We start from the raw sequence: 16,969 nt of genomic DNA, 5'->3' as shown, positions 1-16,969 counted from the left end.
ATACCACGTGTTTATGAGTTTTGAAATCTAAATAAAATAACTTATTAGATTCTGGATAAATAATTTATACATGTTAAGTGAATTTCTTAATAAATAAAGAATTTTTTTAGTTGGATTCTATCGAACTCGTTGCTAGAACTCTAGCTCCACCCCCGCAAGATACAGGTCTAGAAGTAAGTATAATGAAAACAAACACTACTACAATGCCTCAATTCTGTTCATCGAGATTTCACAGAATGACTTCATATTTTTAAAGAAGAAAAGTTTTTTTAAGGAAAATGAGGGACTGAAAGCACCTCATATGAGACGCACTCATCGATTCCAGCATAGGAAGCATTGAGGTTGTAAGTGACATAAAAAGAAAAGGCAGACACTAATTTTCACAGAAGTGCTCCTCTGCATTGAATAATATTTACCGACCTATAAAAGGAAAAGAAAAAAAAAAGATAAAACCAAAAAGACAAAAGGTATTGACTGTGTGGAGATAACTATCCAATAGATATTTCGATATGTATAAAAATAGTGAATCACTTTCCTCTTCAGAACTGCACAACAACAGCTCCCAATAAATAAGGCTTGAAATCAATACCTAGTACAAGCTTCGTGTATGGGTTTGGAAATAAAAATATTTAGAAATCTAAATAATCTATGTAGAGTTAATGATCATATTGTGAATTGCATCAATAGTCTGTCTATCAACTCTCTCTCTCTCAGCCTGAGAGTGTTGAATGAAACTTGGTTGATTAGTGGAGGCAAGAAGGCGTGCCCACATCCTGCCTGTCAAGTTCACAGTGTTTGTAGTTTCAGTAACACGCTGCAAATGAACATGAGGGCATAAACATTAGATCGTCATTGGAGAAACGGTTGATCAGAATAAAACATTACACTGGCATACCTCAGAAAAGTATGAAAAATACTTTAAAAGTTTTATAGGGGAATAACAACTCTTAAATGTCCACAAGCAAACTCAACTTTAAATGATCTTCACACAAGCTTCAGAATGCCTGTTTAATTCCACAAACAAGAACTTCTACACAAAGGATGATAATCACCAACCTACGGTACGAGACGGCGAAACCAAAAAGAAAAAGATCCTCCATTGGAATGAAATTATGCTCATGTTGATGTCCCCTTTTCACAGATGAATTGATATATTTATTGAATCCATCGGGACTGACGAGGCTCGAAATATACACCTCATTAAGTTGGTGGAAAAGCTTGGGTGGTTTTGATTGACAGGTAATATGAGCTAAGTTAGAAGTATAGATTATTCAGTGAGAAGAATCCATAGAAGGCAAACATATCGGATAACAAATTTCTTAGTTGAAGCAGAACAATTATATGTTGCCAAACAGCATGCTTTCAATTCAAGAAATTAATACATGCACAAATAGGCTTACGTCAATTGGAATATAAGCATGTCTGCTGTTTACAGGTCCAACAGTGAAGCCTGTGAATCCAGCCATCGCTCCATGGACAGCACTTTGTGCAAGAAGTGTACAGTAGATGTTATCTGATGCGTTGCTTGGAATTGCTCGAATCATGTAAGTAGGGTCTGTGGATAACAATGAATCCATAACAGAATATGAATTGAAACCAGTGACATAATAATTGATCGACATTAATGAATTTATGGAATCATATAGCTTTTAGACTTTCTAAAGATATAATGCAATAACAACAAATTGTTTGCACAAACATATTAATGAAACTACAAAATAGTCCCTCTACCAGTTGTGATATTTCAACCTCAGAATACTACCGAGAAAGAAAAGCCTGAAAGTAAAATACCTTCATGCTTCAATTTACTAACACTTCCGTAGAAAATAACCAAACACCAAGTAAAAATAGCAGGTACAGAAAGCATCTTAAAATAACACAACTGATAGACTTGTCAAAGGTTGATCATACATGACAGGCAACACTATTAAGACTCATCTGCTTATTGTCCAATTGTTTGATCTTCAAGCTGAACATGAAAATTAAGTGTAACAACCAGACAGTTTAGATTGAATTTGTTAGTGATAATTCCTCCTCAATGTCCACATTGCTGTTTTATCAAATAACTTCTCTTAAAAATAATTAAACAATCTTATGTAACTCTATGCTCTCTTTTTTTTTTTTGTTTCCTTCAAATTGACAGATGAGACGTCTCAAGGGGAAGCACCCAAAAGGACTACGAGTTAACAACTAGCACACTATTTTGGTCTCTCGTTTTCTCTTTTTATTTTTGTGTCCCTATTTTTGTCAGTTTCTGAACCACTTTACAAGGAGAGTAACCAAAAAGATTGTCTCACTCTCTTTCCATGTTCACTTTCGTCAAATAAATCTTTCCTCACAATATCAATATCATACTATATAGTTACATAGGGCGTACTCTTTTTCCTTGACTTCTCAAAGTCATCAAAGAGTTCCTCTAATACTTAGGTTTGGCTTTGTTTTTTTCACTGTATGTACTACATAGTTTCAACCTATTCCTAAATCCATGCCAAGTCAAACTAACGTTATAAGTTTGGGTTATTGGATGAACTAACATTTTGACAATTAGCAAATAGGGGATGCATAACACCATAAAATACTTAACCAGCATACATCCTATGCCCCTCGAGACAAGATCCAAAGAAGCAGGTTAAGTACCTATGTATTTCATATTTATTGTCATCTTCCGGATATTTGTGAAATGATCCTGTAAATGAAACAAAAATGTCATTTGAAGATTAAGTAGTCAAGAAAGGAAACACATTAAATAAAGTGTTTCACATCTCTAATCACAGGGTCCCCCACATAAGGTAATATCAGATGAAGAGACAATTTCACCATATATTTTTTCCAAGGAATGGACAGTTCAATATTCAACTGGATCGGAAATGTGAACAATCAATTGGGCCAGTCATTCAGTAATAGACAGCACAAGACAATCACTGAATCAGAACAAAGGCTCTATTGCAAGAGTGGGGAATCAAGGAAAAAATATGAATTAATGGAACTGTTTCAGGTTTTAAATCATACATCCTGACAACAATATATATAAAAGGGAATCTGTTAATGGCGTTTACAAGGCATGAATAGTTCAATATTGAGCTGGACGCAAAGTATGCGCATGCAATTGGTCTGGTCATCTTAAAAGCCAAGCAATATGAAATGCTTGGACCTCCTCACAAATCCAAGTTCAGAAAGGATAAAACCAAGTAAAATAATATAAAGACAAACACCAAGATCCAAGGTATTAGTTGACCTCTCAGACAAAGATATGGAGGAAGACACTTGCATTATACCTTAATATGTTGTGTTAACCAAAGACCGACATCTAAGAGTAGCCTGTTTCCTGATGCATCTTTCTCTTGAAATGCTTGCATACTTTGAGCAACATATTCCTGCCCAGCACCTTCTGCCAAAACAATTAACACATGCCCATTCTCTTTGAGCCGCTGTTCCACATATTCATAGAGCCCGCCTGGACCTTCTAAAAAAAATGGGGACTCTGGGATCAAGCAACAGTCCTGGCACAATTAATCATTATTAAAGGGATGCAGTCAAGTGCAAATGTAAACTGAGAATCACAAACAAATTTCACCTTAAATTCCATTTTTTCTTTAAAAAGTAGGTCACTCATTGATTTCAATTTAATGAAGATCACTGTGAACTGCATAGCTTATACCGTGAACATGTGCAAACTGACAAAAGATAGATATCATCGGTCATGATACAGATGCTTATTATTTGATCCACAATGTTGCTGCTGGTTCAAGTCTCTGCAAACATTATTAAATTTCTTATTCTGCCGAAGTACACTCTAAATTTGTCCTTGCACTGAAGTAACATTGAACAAGCTCCCCTCCTCTTCCAATAGAAATACACAACTTGGTTTTCCAGTAGAGTCACAGGAAAAACATCTCTATCCTAGTTTGATTACCAAGAAGTTAAGAATGTCAAATATTAGGAAATTGTAAAAGCGGCTAGAATTCGTACCTTGTGAATATGGGAAAGGTTTAGTGTCCCTGCAATTGTGTAATTAGCCATAGGAATTACTATCTTTTCTTGTTTTTGGATTACTTGTAAACGCTATTTTATCTCTACATGCTTGAGCAAATAACCAAACAATTCATTCCCAAATCTTTCCTTCTTCTTTCTGTAAATGATATCAGAGCTAGGGTATCAAGCCCCTTCTCAGAAAGGAAGTTCTTCTTCCTAATTCTTTATTTTTCTAAAGGAACAGAAAATCTAGGGAATAAAGACCACTAATGCTTCAATTCTGTAGAGGCAGAATACCGAGCAATAGTTTTGGCTACATGTGAGCTTATATGGCTAGAGCAGCTTCTCAGAGAGTTAAGTTGGGGGGAGATGCACTGATGCAATTGATATGTGACAACCAGGCTGCAAGATACATTGCTTCAACCCCAATGTTCTAGGAAAGGACAAAGCATATTAAGATTGTCATTCCAGAAGGTGCAAACACTTCTTGCTCTCTGTAAACTGAAAAGATCAAAAATGTTTTTTTTTTTTTGATGAAATAAGATTCTTCATTGCAGGCATCCAGAAGATGCAAAGTTACAAGAAGGAATTGAGTTAGCTCCATTACAAAGACTTAATCTGCTTAGGGAGCTAACTCAAAAACAAAAGTAAGGATATATATGAGTTAAGCTAGACTCAGAGATCCAATGAAATCTAGAAGAGAAATTACATTATTTACGGGTGTTAGAGAACTCCAACTAAATAGTTGCACAAGGCATTTGGCTTTGATAGCGTGTATAGAAGTTGAAATGCCATCAAAACATCTGCGATTCCTTTCTTGCCAAATGCACCAAAAAATGCATGTTGGGATCATCTTCCATACTTTCTTGATGGCCCTTTCAACTTTCCAGTTGCTCCAACCTTCCACTGCTTCCCTGATGCCCTGTGGTTGTGTCCAGCTTATTCCCAGGATAGAAAAAAGCATACACCACATATTTGTTGCCACTGGACAGTGTAAGAATATGTGGTTGATTGACTCAGAACTTTGCTGACATAGGTAGCATCTATTTACCAGCTGAAAGCTCCTTTTGCAGAGATTATCTTGAGTTAGGCAGGCTTCTTTGAGCGCAGACCAAGTAAAGCAGATAACCTTTGTTGGAAGCTTTGTCTTCCAGATGAGCTTCCATGGCCACGAGTCAATGTTTCCATTATGCTCACATATGCGTCTGTAGCCCATCTTCACTGAATATGGACTTGAGTCACAACCAACCCATTTGATTCTGTCAGGGATCTGCTCATTCATAATGAAGGTTCCCAGTCTACCAAGCAATGTAAACAAACTACCTAACTCCCAGTCATGCATATTCCTTCTGAAAAGTGGGACCCATGAGTTTTCTGATCTGTATTGACTTATTGTAGAGTTGGGATCACTAGCAATCTGAAACAGTAGTGGGAAGCTCTCTTCCAGTGGGAGACTGTCCAACCAAATATCTTTCCAGAATCTAACATGTAACCCATTACCCACCTTGAATGAAATATTCTGTGAAAAATCCTCCCAAAGGCTACTGATGTATTTCCATGGACCAACACCATGAGGAGACCTGTTGAGTTTAGTACACCAGTGATTTTGTAGTCTATGTTTAGCAGTCACCACCTTCTTCCATAGGTTGGCGTCTTCCTCCCCGAATCTCCCAAGCCATTTCATTAGCATGCTCTTGTTGTGCTTTGCCAAGTCTTTTATTCCAAGTCCACCAAGGTCCCTTGGTTGAGTTACTTTGGCCCATTTGACCAGATGAAACTTGTGACCCTCATTGTTCCCTTTCCAGAGAAAATTCCTTCTAAGTTTGTCCAATTGTTTGAGCACTTTGCTGGGTATAGGATATAGTTACATGTAATAGGTTGGTATGCTATCCATTACACTACTAATCAAGGTTACCCAGCCTCTCATTGATAGATATTGCAACTGCCATGTTGCCAATCTCTTCTCCGCCTTCTCTATCACACCATTCCACACTGCAGTAGACTTGTACTTAGCTCCCAATGGAAGGCCCGGGTATGTTGCGGGGAAGGAACCAGTACCACAACAAAGAATATCAGCTAGATCTCCCAAGTCAGGAACTTCATTAACTGGGTAGAAAATGCTTTTTGCCATGTTGATATGAAGTCCAGAGATAGCTTCAAAAATGAGCAGAGTTAGATTAAGATATTGAACCTGAGATATTCCTGCTCCACAAAAAACTAATGTGTCATCCGCATAGAGCAGGTGTGAGACTGAGCCTACATTCCTTTGAGGTCTCCCAATACTGAAATCATCTAACCACTGCAGCTGCTTTGCTTTGTCCAACATCTTGCTAAGGCCCTCCATAGCTAGGATAAACAAGAAAGGAGACAAGGGATCACCCTGCCGTAATCCTTTTTGAGGTGAAAAGAAGCCGACTGGACTTCTATTGATGAGAATCGAATACTTGACTGTGGTCAAGCTATATTTTATCCACCTGATCCATCTGCCACCAAATCCCATTTTCCTTAACATTGAAAACATGTATGACCAAGTGACTTGGTCAAATGCTTTCTCAATGTTTAGTTTGCATAGGATGCCTGGAATTCCACTTTTTAGCCTTTCATCCAACATCTCATTTGCAATCAAAGATGCATCAGTAATTTGCCTTTGTTTGATGAAGGCATTTTGATTCTCTGAAATGAGCTTCCCAATCACTGATTTGAGTCTCTCAGCTAATAACTTTGATGTAATCTTATAGATGCTGCTTATGAGGCTTATAGGCCTAAAATCTTTGAGCTCAATAGCACTCTTCCTCTTAGGAACCAGTGCTATGAAAGAGGCATTACAAGATCTAACCATATAGCAATTTTGATGAAAGTGGTTTAAAGCCCCCATGATGTCCTGCTTTAGAATATCCCAAGCTTTCTGGAAAAAAGCCATAGTGTAACCATCTGGGCCGGGGGCTTTATCTGGTGTACATGCCCTGATTGCTGCTATTACTTCCTCTTCTTCAAACACCCTTTCCAACCAGTCTTTCTCCTCTGTGGAGATGCATGCTAGATTATCAAAATTGGCAGTAGGTCTCCATTGCTCATTCTCTGTGTATAGATCAAACAGCTATATTTATTTTACTTTATTTTTTTTTCGCATAGTAAAATTTGGTTTCTTGTTTCAAAGAAGAAATAATGAGTTAAGGGCTTTCCGGCAATGGAAACACTGATGGAGGATATAAAACGATGGGAGAGAAGGGGGGAAAGAAAAAAAAATGAAAGTTGTGTTATTTCTAGTAATTACACGTGTCTTTGAGCCTACATCAACATAATTTGAAATCATCCCACGCTCGAAGAAGTGTAAATCACGTGTAATGCCATTGCAACAATATGTGTCTAATTGACACATTGTGCACGTACACTCCATATTCAAGGGGACGTGCCATGGTTATGTTGTTCGTTGATGATATAGTTCTGATTGATGAGACACAAGGCAGCGTTAATGAGAGACTGGAGGTATGGAGGCAGGCCTTGGAGTCTAAAAGTTTCAAATTGAGTAGGACCAAGACGGAATATTTGGAGTGCAAGTTAAGCGATGTGTCCGGTGAAGCGGACGTGGATGTGAGGCTTGACTCACAAGTCATCACCTAGGGTCAATTATTCAGGAAGATGGGGAGATCGACGGGGATGTCACGCACCGTATCGGGGTGGGGTGGATGAAATGGAGGTTAACATCTGGAGTCCTGTGTGACAAGAAGGTGCCACTGAAACTTAAAGGTAAATTCTATAGAGCGGTGGTTAGACCGGTCATGCTGTATGGGGTTGAGTGTTGGTCAGTCAAGAATTCACATATCCAGAAGCTGAAAGTGGCAGAAATAGGGATGTTGAGATGGATGTGCGGGCACACTAGGCTGGATAAGATTAGGAATGAAGATATTCGGGAGAGGATGGGTGTGGCTCCCATGGACGACAAGATGCGGGAAGCGAGGCTTAGATGGTTCGGGCACGTGCGGAGGAGAAGCCTAGATGTCCCGGTTAGGAGGTGTGATCGGTTGGCTTTGGCAGGTACGAGAAGAGGTAGAGGGCGGCCTAAGAAGTATTGGGGCGAGGTGATCAGACAGGACATGACGCGGCTTCAGATTTCTGAGGACATGGCCCTTGATAGGAAGGTGTGGAGGTTGAGCATTAGGGTTGTAGGTTAGGGGGTAGTCGAGCGTTTTTCCTTGTTGTACCAACTAGTCTGATAGTGTTTTGTCTAGGACTGATAGCGGTTTTTGTTTCATCACATTATTTTTATTTTTATTTTTATTTCTTCTTATTATTATCATTATTATTGCCCTTTTACTTATTTGTTGTCTCTTACGGTGCTGATATTATGTGTCTGGTTTCTGTTGTTGTTACGGATATATTGTCTATGAGCCGAGGGTCTCTCGGAAACAATCTCTCTACCCCTCCGGGATAGGGGTAAGGTCCGTGTACACTCTACCCTTCCCAGACCCCACTAGTGAGATTTTACTGAGTCGTTGTTGTTGTACAGTCAGTGGCTAATAGGTTATAGCTATAGTTGAGGTGTCTACATAAAATTTTCAGACTAGTTTAAGGGGTTGTATATGCATTCAGCCTTCCTATATTATCTATTCATAATGCCCCAATTTATTAAGTATACTGTTAATCTTTCTAATGTTTCCCCATTTCCACTTAGTCTTTTGCAGACACACGATATCAGCTCTCACACGCCTATGGAATTTGAAAAAAAAAATATTAAACCTCCATTGCAAGGTCTTACCACATCACGGTTACCCAAAGTTGCAAGCATTGCAATGAATCCTGCAGAACAGAAAGAGGAGATTACAGAGATACATAGAGTTCAAAATGGAAATAAATGTGGGTACAAGGAACATCGCCTAATACATCAACCAAGCTATAGTTACCGCTGTATCTTCCCATAAGCTTTACTATACCAACTCCATTCTCCATGCTTTCTGCCTCTACATGTGCAGCATTAATGGCCCTCTGAGCTTCCTCAACCGCAGTATCAAAGCCAAAAGATTTGTCTATCACCTGCACGAAATTGTAAGGACAACAAAATGGACAAAATCGTGCTGAATGCATAAGAGAAGTTTCATATGAGAGGTCAATATGGAAAATCATGGTCATTTGATATGTTTAAGAGTGTCCTGCATGTGAATTCAAGCCTCATTTGTTTACACTTAATGAATGTCTGAATTTTAATCATTCACATCTTAGTCATTAAGTGTGCTTATTTTTAGGTTTGAATCTAAATCATTAACTGCATTTGTTTTTTTTATTTACCTACCATGTAATAGGTCTGAAAGATTAAGACCTACAACAAAATCATAAAGATGCTATCCAGGATTTCTGCAAAGATGACATTTTATCATTACTCCATCCACTTTCACCGCTAACCGCCACCGACGCCTACCATCGGCGCCTACCACTATCAACTACCACAACCGCCGCTCACCATCATTATCAACTACCACCACCCCTATCCACCACCCACAACCACCATCCTCAACCACAACCACCTCCGTCTCCAATCACCACAATCAGCAATACCACCACTAGCCACCATATACAAGTATCACCACCGATCATAATTATCACAACAACCACCAATCACTACCGACAATCACCACCTTTCAGCCACCACGATAGCGCCAATCAATGTTATCAATCACCATCACCATTAGTTATCACTATCACCCACCATAATTATCACCCGCCACCACCAACTACCACCGTCAACCATCATCGTTTACCATCTGCCAGCCACCATCACTACTAGCTACTACCCACAACCACCACCATCAGCCAACACCAGCACTACCACTAGTCAGCACCCATAACCACCACCGTTAGTCATCACCACCACCAACCACCATATAATTTTTTGAAAATATTTTATTGGTATAGCATTAGATATTAGTATATTATTCGAATTTTATATTAATCAATTTTTAAATAAAGGAAAGTTTTATACATTCAGACATTGAGGAAACAAACAACAATAACAACATACCCAGTGTAGTCCCACAAGTGGGGTCTGTGGAGGGTAGAGTGTATGCAAATCATATCCCTGCCTTTAAGAAGGCAAAGAGGTTGTTTCCGGTAGACCCTCGACTCAGGAAAAAGAGAGGGGAGAGGCAATAACAAGCAAACTGATCTGACAACCTAAGCAAAATACAAAACTAGCAGTAGGTAATGCAATCAGAAGTCTAGGGATACGAAAAAAAACACGAAAGACACCAAGTGGTGTATCAAAGCTACTACCACAAACAAGAACAACATTCGGCCACCTAACCCTTTACCTTTATTCTCAACCTCCACACCTTCTTATTCATGGTCATGTCCTCAGTGAGCTAGAGCAACGCCATATCTTGCCTAATCATCTCTCCCCAATACATTTTCGGCCTACCTCTGCCTCTCCGTTGACCCTCCAATGCCAGCCCCTCACACCTCCTCACCGGAGCATCAGTGCCTCTCCTCTTCACATGCCCAAACCATATAAGTCTCGTCTCTCGCATTTTGTCCTCCACGGGGGCCACACCCGCCTTATCCCGGATAACTTCATTTCTGATCTCTATTAACCTGGAATGCCCGCATATTTATCTCAACATCCTCATTTCAGCCACATTCATCTTCTGGACATGGGAGTTCTTGACTGGCCAACACTCTGCCCCATACAGCATAGTCGGTCTGACCACCGCTCTATAAAACTTTCCTTTAAGTTTTGGTGGCACATTCTTATCACACAGAACACCGAAAGCAAGCCTCCATTTCATCCATCCCGCCCCAATACGGTGTGTGACATCCTCGTCAATCTCCCCATTCCTTTGTATAATAGACCTAAGGTACTTGAAACTCTCTCTTAGGGATGACCGGTGAATCAAGCCTCATGTCTTCGTCCTTTTCTTGAGTCGCGCCACTGGACTTGCACTCCAAGTATTCTATTTTGGTCCTGCTCAACTTGAAACCTTTAGATTCCAAGGTCAGTCTCCATACCTCTAACCTCTCGTTAACACCACAACACGTCTCGTCAATCAGTACAATGTCATCTGCAAATAACATACACCACGGCACCTCCCCTTGAATGTGACACGTCAGCGCATCGATCGCCAGGGCAAACGGGAATGGGCTGAGGGTTGACCCCTGATGCAGCCCATTCACAACCGGGAAGTGTTCCGAGTCCCTTCCCACTGTCATCACCCGAATCTTAGCACCCTCGTACATGTCCTTAATAGCCCTAATGTATGCCACAGGAACGCCTCTAGCCTCCACACATCTCCATAGCACCTCCATCGGCTCTTTATCGTAAGCCTTCTCTAAGTCGATAAACACCATATGCAAATCCCTCTTCCTCTCTTTATACTGCTCCATCAACCTCCTATCAAGGTGAATAGTTTCTCTAGTCGAACGCCCCGGCATAAATCCGAATTGGTTCTCTCAAATACACACAATCCTCCTCACCCTCAGCTCCACCACCCTCTCTCATACTTTCATACTATGGCTCAGTAGATTGATACCCTGATAGTTGTTGCAATTTTGGATATCCCCTTGCTCTTATACAACAGGATCATCGTACTCCATCTCCATTCCTCGGGCATCTTCTTCGTCCTAAAAATGACTTTGAATAGCCCAGTTAGCCATTCCAAGCCCGCCCTACCCATCCCCACGCTCTTCTAAAATTCCACCGGAATTTCATCCGGCCTGGTCGCACTCCCCTACTCTTACGCATAGCCCCCTACCTCCGCAACTTTTATACGCCTGCAATACCTAAAGTCCCGACGGCTCTCGGAGTTTTCCAGCATAATGCTCCTACCCCCCTCTCCATTCATGAGTTTATGCATCTCTGTCGAATCAGAGCCTCGTCCAACAACACTCTAACTTTCTCATCCTTGATGCACTTCACTTGGTCCAAGTCACGGGCTTTCCTCTCTCGCACCTTGGCTAACCTGTACAGCTTCTTGTCCCATCCCTTGCCTCCAAGTTCTTCATACAAACGCTCAAATGTGGCAGTCTTAGCCGCAGTAACTGCTAACTTTGCTTCTTTCTTAGCCACCTTATACCGCTCCCTGTTCGTCATCTTCTCCTCCTCGTCCATGCTTTCCGAAAGCTTCAAATAAGCCACTTTCTTAGTATTCAAATCTTAATACAGAATCTTAATATTCATATATGTATGCAGATTAAGACATCTTAATCTTAATACACATCTTAATATTCCGATCTGTATTCAAATTCAAACGTTTTAATCTTAATAAAAACAAAAGAGACCTCACCGTGTCGAAGCGTTATAAAAAGCTCCGTTTAGGATTTATTTATTTATTTTAAATGTACCAAGTGAAATGCACCTAAATCTTTAATTAGGAAAAGTAACTACCTCTTCATGCAGACCATGAGACTACCATCTACTTAAAGGGGGAAATTAGTAGGAAACCGCTTCAGGAAGCTTTCAGATAGATCCTGATAACATAATTTTGGTTATATAAAAATAATCATATTCATGTAAATTCCAAAGTTTGCTTGTAAAGTGGGGTAAGAGAGAATGTAAATTATCCGTGCTTAGTAACTTCTTATTTTCAAACTTTTTCACTCACACAATCGCTTAAATGGTTACATTTTTCTTTGAAATTCTTTTCACAGAACGCACATCTGCTAATTCACCAAACCATACACATCAGAAAAAGAGAAAGGGAAACATTTTAGCAATGAACATAAAAAACTTTGTAGATTTTCTTGTTCTCATGTTAAACGAAGGACAAACCTTGCACAGGCAGCTGAGAAATCTGTACGTCTGTTTTCATGCTCTTTTTATTTTCCGAACATTTTTCAGGAAAAAATTTGTTGAAGAAAACTTGATTATCAATGTAGTCGGTTGTGTTCTGTTTATGCTTCTAGGTCAAATTAAAGAACTTCCACGTGAGAGAAATTTAGAAACTTGCACTCGTTAAAAAATATCTTAGATTTATGTCTACAAAAATTACTGGAAGTTCTCTTGAGATATATCAACTTCAGCTTCTACTATATATTACCCAGTGAATTTCCTTTGATTTGATTGGCTCTTGGACAAACAAAGAGGTAAACAAAAAGGAAAATACAAAAGAATTGTAGATACACCAATCTGAATGAATAAGTCATTCCATGTCGAACTGAAATTAAGCTCCAGTTCACATAGGGTATAAGTAGTTGAGCAGAACTTTTACTTCTTTACGTTTTTCCTTCTTTCTTCAATGGATGGCATCAAATGTAATGACTTAAAATTATAAGAAAAAACAGATAACCCTGAGGCAACAAGCAGCACAATTTAAGTCTTCATCAAAATACTAAATCTTTTTAGCAAACAGCAATTGTGCAAGATAAAACATCGTATTTTAGTTGGCGTTACTTACTGCGATATCATTATCAATTGTCTTGGGAATCCCAGCAACAGCTACTTTAATACCACGCTTTTCAACTTCCTTGGAAAAAATATATATGAATCATAGAATTTTTAAAGAATAATAGTTTCAATAATCAGGAACTAATTGAGAAGGAGAAAATTCATAGTACAAACACCTTGTAGATTGCAGCAGCCCCTTTTTGAGTTCCATCCCCTCCAATTATGTATACCTAAAACTCAAAAAGAGGAAAGCAACTAACCAATGTCAGATTGAACTAAACTTCCTGGTTAGACGCTACAGATGGTACTATAGAGGTCTATTTTTTCTTTCGTTTGGAGGAAAAGTAAACAAAAACCTGATTTATTCCACGGTCTTGAATGTTGTCAACAATCTTTTTAGTATCATGACCTCCTCTAGATGTTTGAAGAAAGGTGCCACCACGTTTATGAATATCAGTGACAACTTTTGTTGTCAAGTTCAGGGTATTTTTTGAGTAGAACCCTCTGTAACCTCCCTGGAAATATTGAAACAGTATTACAGCCTCTAGGTGCAGTAATCACTACATACATGTAGAAATACAATATATTGACTGTAGGATCTCTGATGGTCATTCAATAAGATTTACAAAGTTTACATCAAAACTTATTAAGTTTACTAAAATTTCAGAATACCAAATGAAGATTTAATATTTCGTTCATAATCACCATGGGCGAAAGAGGGAGAAGAAAAGAGAAATAAACCGGACCAGCACACAAAAAGAGAACAGACACTACCCATCCATAACATCAAATTAATTGTTTCTCTTTGGTTAACTTATCAAGGTTAGAGTCATAGTGATCATCCTATTCCACTACTTTGACCATTTACAAGCACTTCATATCTTTTTCGGGGTGTTTATCATTTTTGTTTGATTTCTCTTGTGCTGCTGTAAATTTATTTCAAAGATAAAAATCCTTTATTGATTATCCCATAAACTGCCCAAGGTAAAATGTGATTTGATAGGCGTATGTTTGGTAAAAAGCGTAGTACTTGATTCACAGTCTTTAACTAGATTTGGTATTAGCGATGTAGTACTAACAACCAACAGCCGATATCAGTTGGCAGCTCCTAACCAATAGAAACCGAGGAGGAATCGATTTCATTCAACAAAGAGTTTCAAGAGGAGAATCAGTATTATTCAATCTTTATCTTTGTTTTTTTTCTTTTTTCTTTGGAAAGGAATGACCAAAAGAGAAACCATTGAATACTTGAATAAAAACCCAAGAGATGTGTTTCCGTTATACTAACCTGAATTCCAATTACATCATCAACTCCATACATATTCTTTAAGCCACATACAATTTCACGAATCACTGTATTGATTCCTGGGCATAAACCACCACATGTCACAATACAAGCACGGACTTCTTCTGGTGTAAAGAAAACCTAAAACCAAAATTATCTTTAGATTGAAATTATGTGAAAACACCCATATTCTAGGTTAGCATTCGAAGTCAGACCTTTTCTCGAGGTCCTGCACGCCGAAAATGTACTCCTCTGGGGCTGTCCTTCTGAACAATGATCTAAAACCAAGCATGCATGATGGTAGTTAAACTAAAGTAGGCATAAAGGAAACAGCAACTGAACAGATAAAAAAGCCACATACATTTTTTGCCACCACATCTTCTGGATTAACAAAAGTTTCCCTGTGTCAAGGTAAACCATCTAGAATTTTAACCAACAATAATCTCACAAAGGAAGGGGAGCATAGGAGCAACGGTAAAGTTGTCTCTGTGTGACCTATAGGTCACGGGTTCGAGCCGTGGAAGCAGCTACCTATGCTTGCATTAAGGTACGCTATCTATATCACACCCTTGAGGTGCAGCCCTTCCCTAGATCCTGCGTGATCACGGGATGCTTTGTGCACTAGCTGCCCTTTTAATATTCTCACAAAGATAAAGGCACACACAGAATACTGAAAATTTTCTAAACTTAACAGAAAGAAAGAACTTACTTGACAATAGCGTAAGCTTGGCTCCTTTTCAATGGATTTGGATATGACTGAAATACAAAAATGGTGGATTAGCAATAACCAAGACAATTCTAATCCTAGTTGTTTGGTAACTCGACAAAATACTCATCTTGTTATCACTTCTTACAATTGTTTACGCATAACCTCTACAAGCATAACAGTTCTCATAGATGAGGTAGACGCTAAAAATGGTTGGCAACAATTAAACCCACAAAAAGATAGACGGATAATTTTACATAGTGACATGAACATCACTAGAAAATTGAGATAGGCAGATGGATAAATCATACTGATATATCCCGAGAACTTAACAACTCAGAATAACAATATACCATCACAAGTACTCTCCAGTTATATATAGCACATTGCCACAAATGCCCTAAGAATTAGATTTCCTAGGGAAACATGTGTTTAAACTTACAGATTCAAACTTCGACTTCAGCAGTTCCGTAAAGATAAATAAATCAAAATTGAAATACAGCAAAGTCCAACCAAACACAATTTGGTAAGTATTTATCAGACCTTTTTATTGTTTTTCCTTAATCTCTATATAATAAGCATTGCAGATGAATTTAACACTTGAACATTTCCATCAAATATCGACAACAAAAGCCAGTGGTTGAAATCTCCAATTAAACAAATAGTAACTTCATATCGCAATATTATTACCGGTAAATGAGGGAGAAAATCGGTTAAGTGAGGAACATCCTCTATGATAAAATCGTCATCGACATGTTTATCAACACTGCCATTGCTCTCGGTAGGGCTTACACTTTCAGCTCTGAGTCTAACTGAACGAGGTTGCCGCCAAATCAACGGTCTCCGTAGAGAAATAGATTTTGATGCCAAATATGAGTTTGAAAAGGTATGGAAGGATCCAGGTATTGAGCAATAATGGAGTGGAACAGAATCAGTTTGAAGAAAACGAAGTGAAGAAGCGTTGGAGAAAGAGAGTTCCATGGCTGCTTTGGGGACGTGAATGAGGAAGAGAAAGGAAATCGAAGTAGCGAACAATGCAATCAAAGGGGGAAACTGCCGTGGTTGACTGGATCAGCGATTCCAGAGCTGCGGCTATGACTACTTTTTTTCAAAAAATGTTTTGTTTTTTCTTTTTTAATTCTTTTTTATTCCCCACTCACATTCCGTTTCCCACTTTAGAGCCGGACTAATCAAAAACTTTATTTCTAAAACAATTTCGTTCTCAGGACTCAATCTCAAACCTGGTAAAAGTAGGACTATATATATTTTATTTTATGCAGAATACTTGAGTGAAGAGCAAGTAAATTAACGTTAAAAATAGCATTATAGTAAGGTGTCTTGTATTAGGAAGTAAAACAAAATTTTATTTTAATAAAAATGAATATATTAATAGTATTATGTAGTAAGAATTCGTAACAGTTTTCCATGCTGAGATTTTTTAACTACAACTTATCTCTGTGTACATGTGTGTATATAAAAACTAAGTTTTAACTTTACTATCACAATCTTTACATTATTATTTTACATAAAATGAGATATATTATAATTTCTGTATTACCATTCTTGAACCAAAGAGCCCCTAATTATCACATTGTGAATGCACTATCCACGATAAACGCTCTGCTGCTCAACTTGT

The 16,969-nt window shown here is 38.6% G+C and overlaps 1 protein-coding gene across 1 annotated transcript; it reads right to left on the bottom strand.

Annotated features, from left to right (window-relative positions):
* Nucleotides 1-486: 486 nt before the first annotated feature.
* LOC107800470 (ATP-dependent 6-phosphofructokinase 4, chloroplastic-like) lies at nucleotides 487-16,463 on the bottom strand. Its single transcript, XM_016623640.2, has 14 exons — nucleotides 16,024-16,463; nucleotides 15,337-15,383; nucleotides 14,989-15,028; nucleotides 14,843-14,905; nucleotides 14,631-14,768; nucleotides 13,699-13,857; nucleotides 13,519-13,572; nucleotides 13,353-13,421; nucleotides 8,874-9,003; nucleotides 8,729-8,769; nucleotides 3,276-3,500; nucleotides 2,638-2,686; nucleotides 1,401-1,555; nucleotides 487-814 (listed from the first exon to the last, which is right to left on the bottom strand). Exons 1-14 carry the CDS (start codon nucleotides 16,312-16,314, stop codon nucleotides 647-649), a joined length of 1,629 nt encoding a protein of 542 aa, XP_016479126.2. The 5' UTR covers nucleotides 16,315-16,463; the 3' UTR covers nucleotides 487-646.
* Between the last annotated feature and the right edge of the window lie 506 nt (nucleotides 16,464-16,969).

This window comes from Nicotiana tabacum, chromosome 4, assembly GCF_000715075.1.
Source record: "Nicotiana tabacum cultivar K326 chromosome 4, ASM71507v2, whole genome shotgun sequence".
Taxonomy (NCBI): domain Eukaryota; kingdom Viridiplantae; phylum Streptophyta; class Magnoliopsida; order Solanales; family Solanaceae; genus Nicotiana; species Nicotiana tabacum.
Note: the sequence above shows the minus strand (reverse complement) of the source record. Positions and strands in the feature narration are given on the sequence as shown.

Excerpts from the sequence above, each read along its gene's own strand:
- LOC107800470 (XM_016623640.2), bottom strand. The coding sequence starts at position 16,314 with ATGGAACTCTCTTTCTCCAACGCTTCTTCACTTCGTTTTCTTCAAACT. Across the intron at positions 15,384-16,023 it reads ATTTTCTCCCTCATTTACCG|TCATATCCAAATCCATTGAA; the intron begins GTAATAATATTG and ends TTTGTATTTCAG. Across the intron at positions 14,769-14,842 it reads GTGCAGGACCTCGAGAAAAG|GTTTTCTTTACACCAGAAGA; the intron begins GTCTGACTTCGA and ends TTTTGGTTTTAG.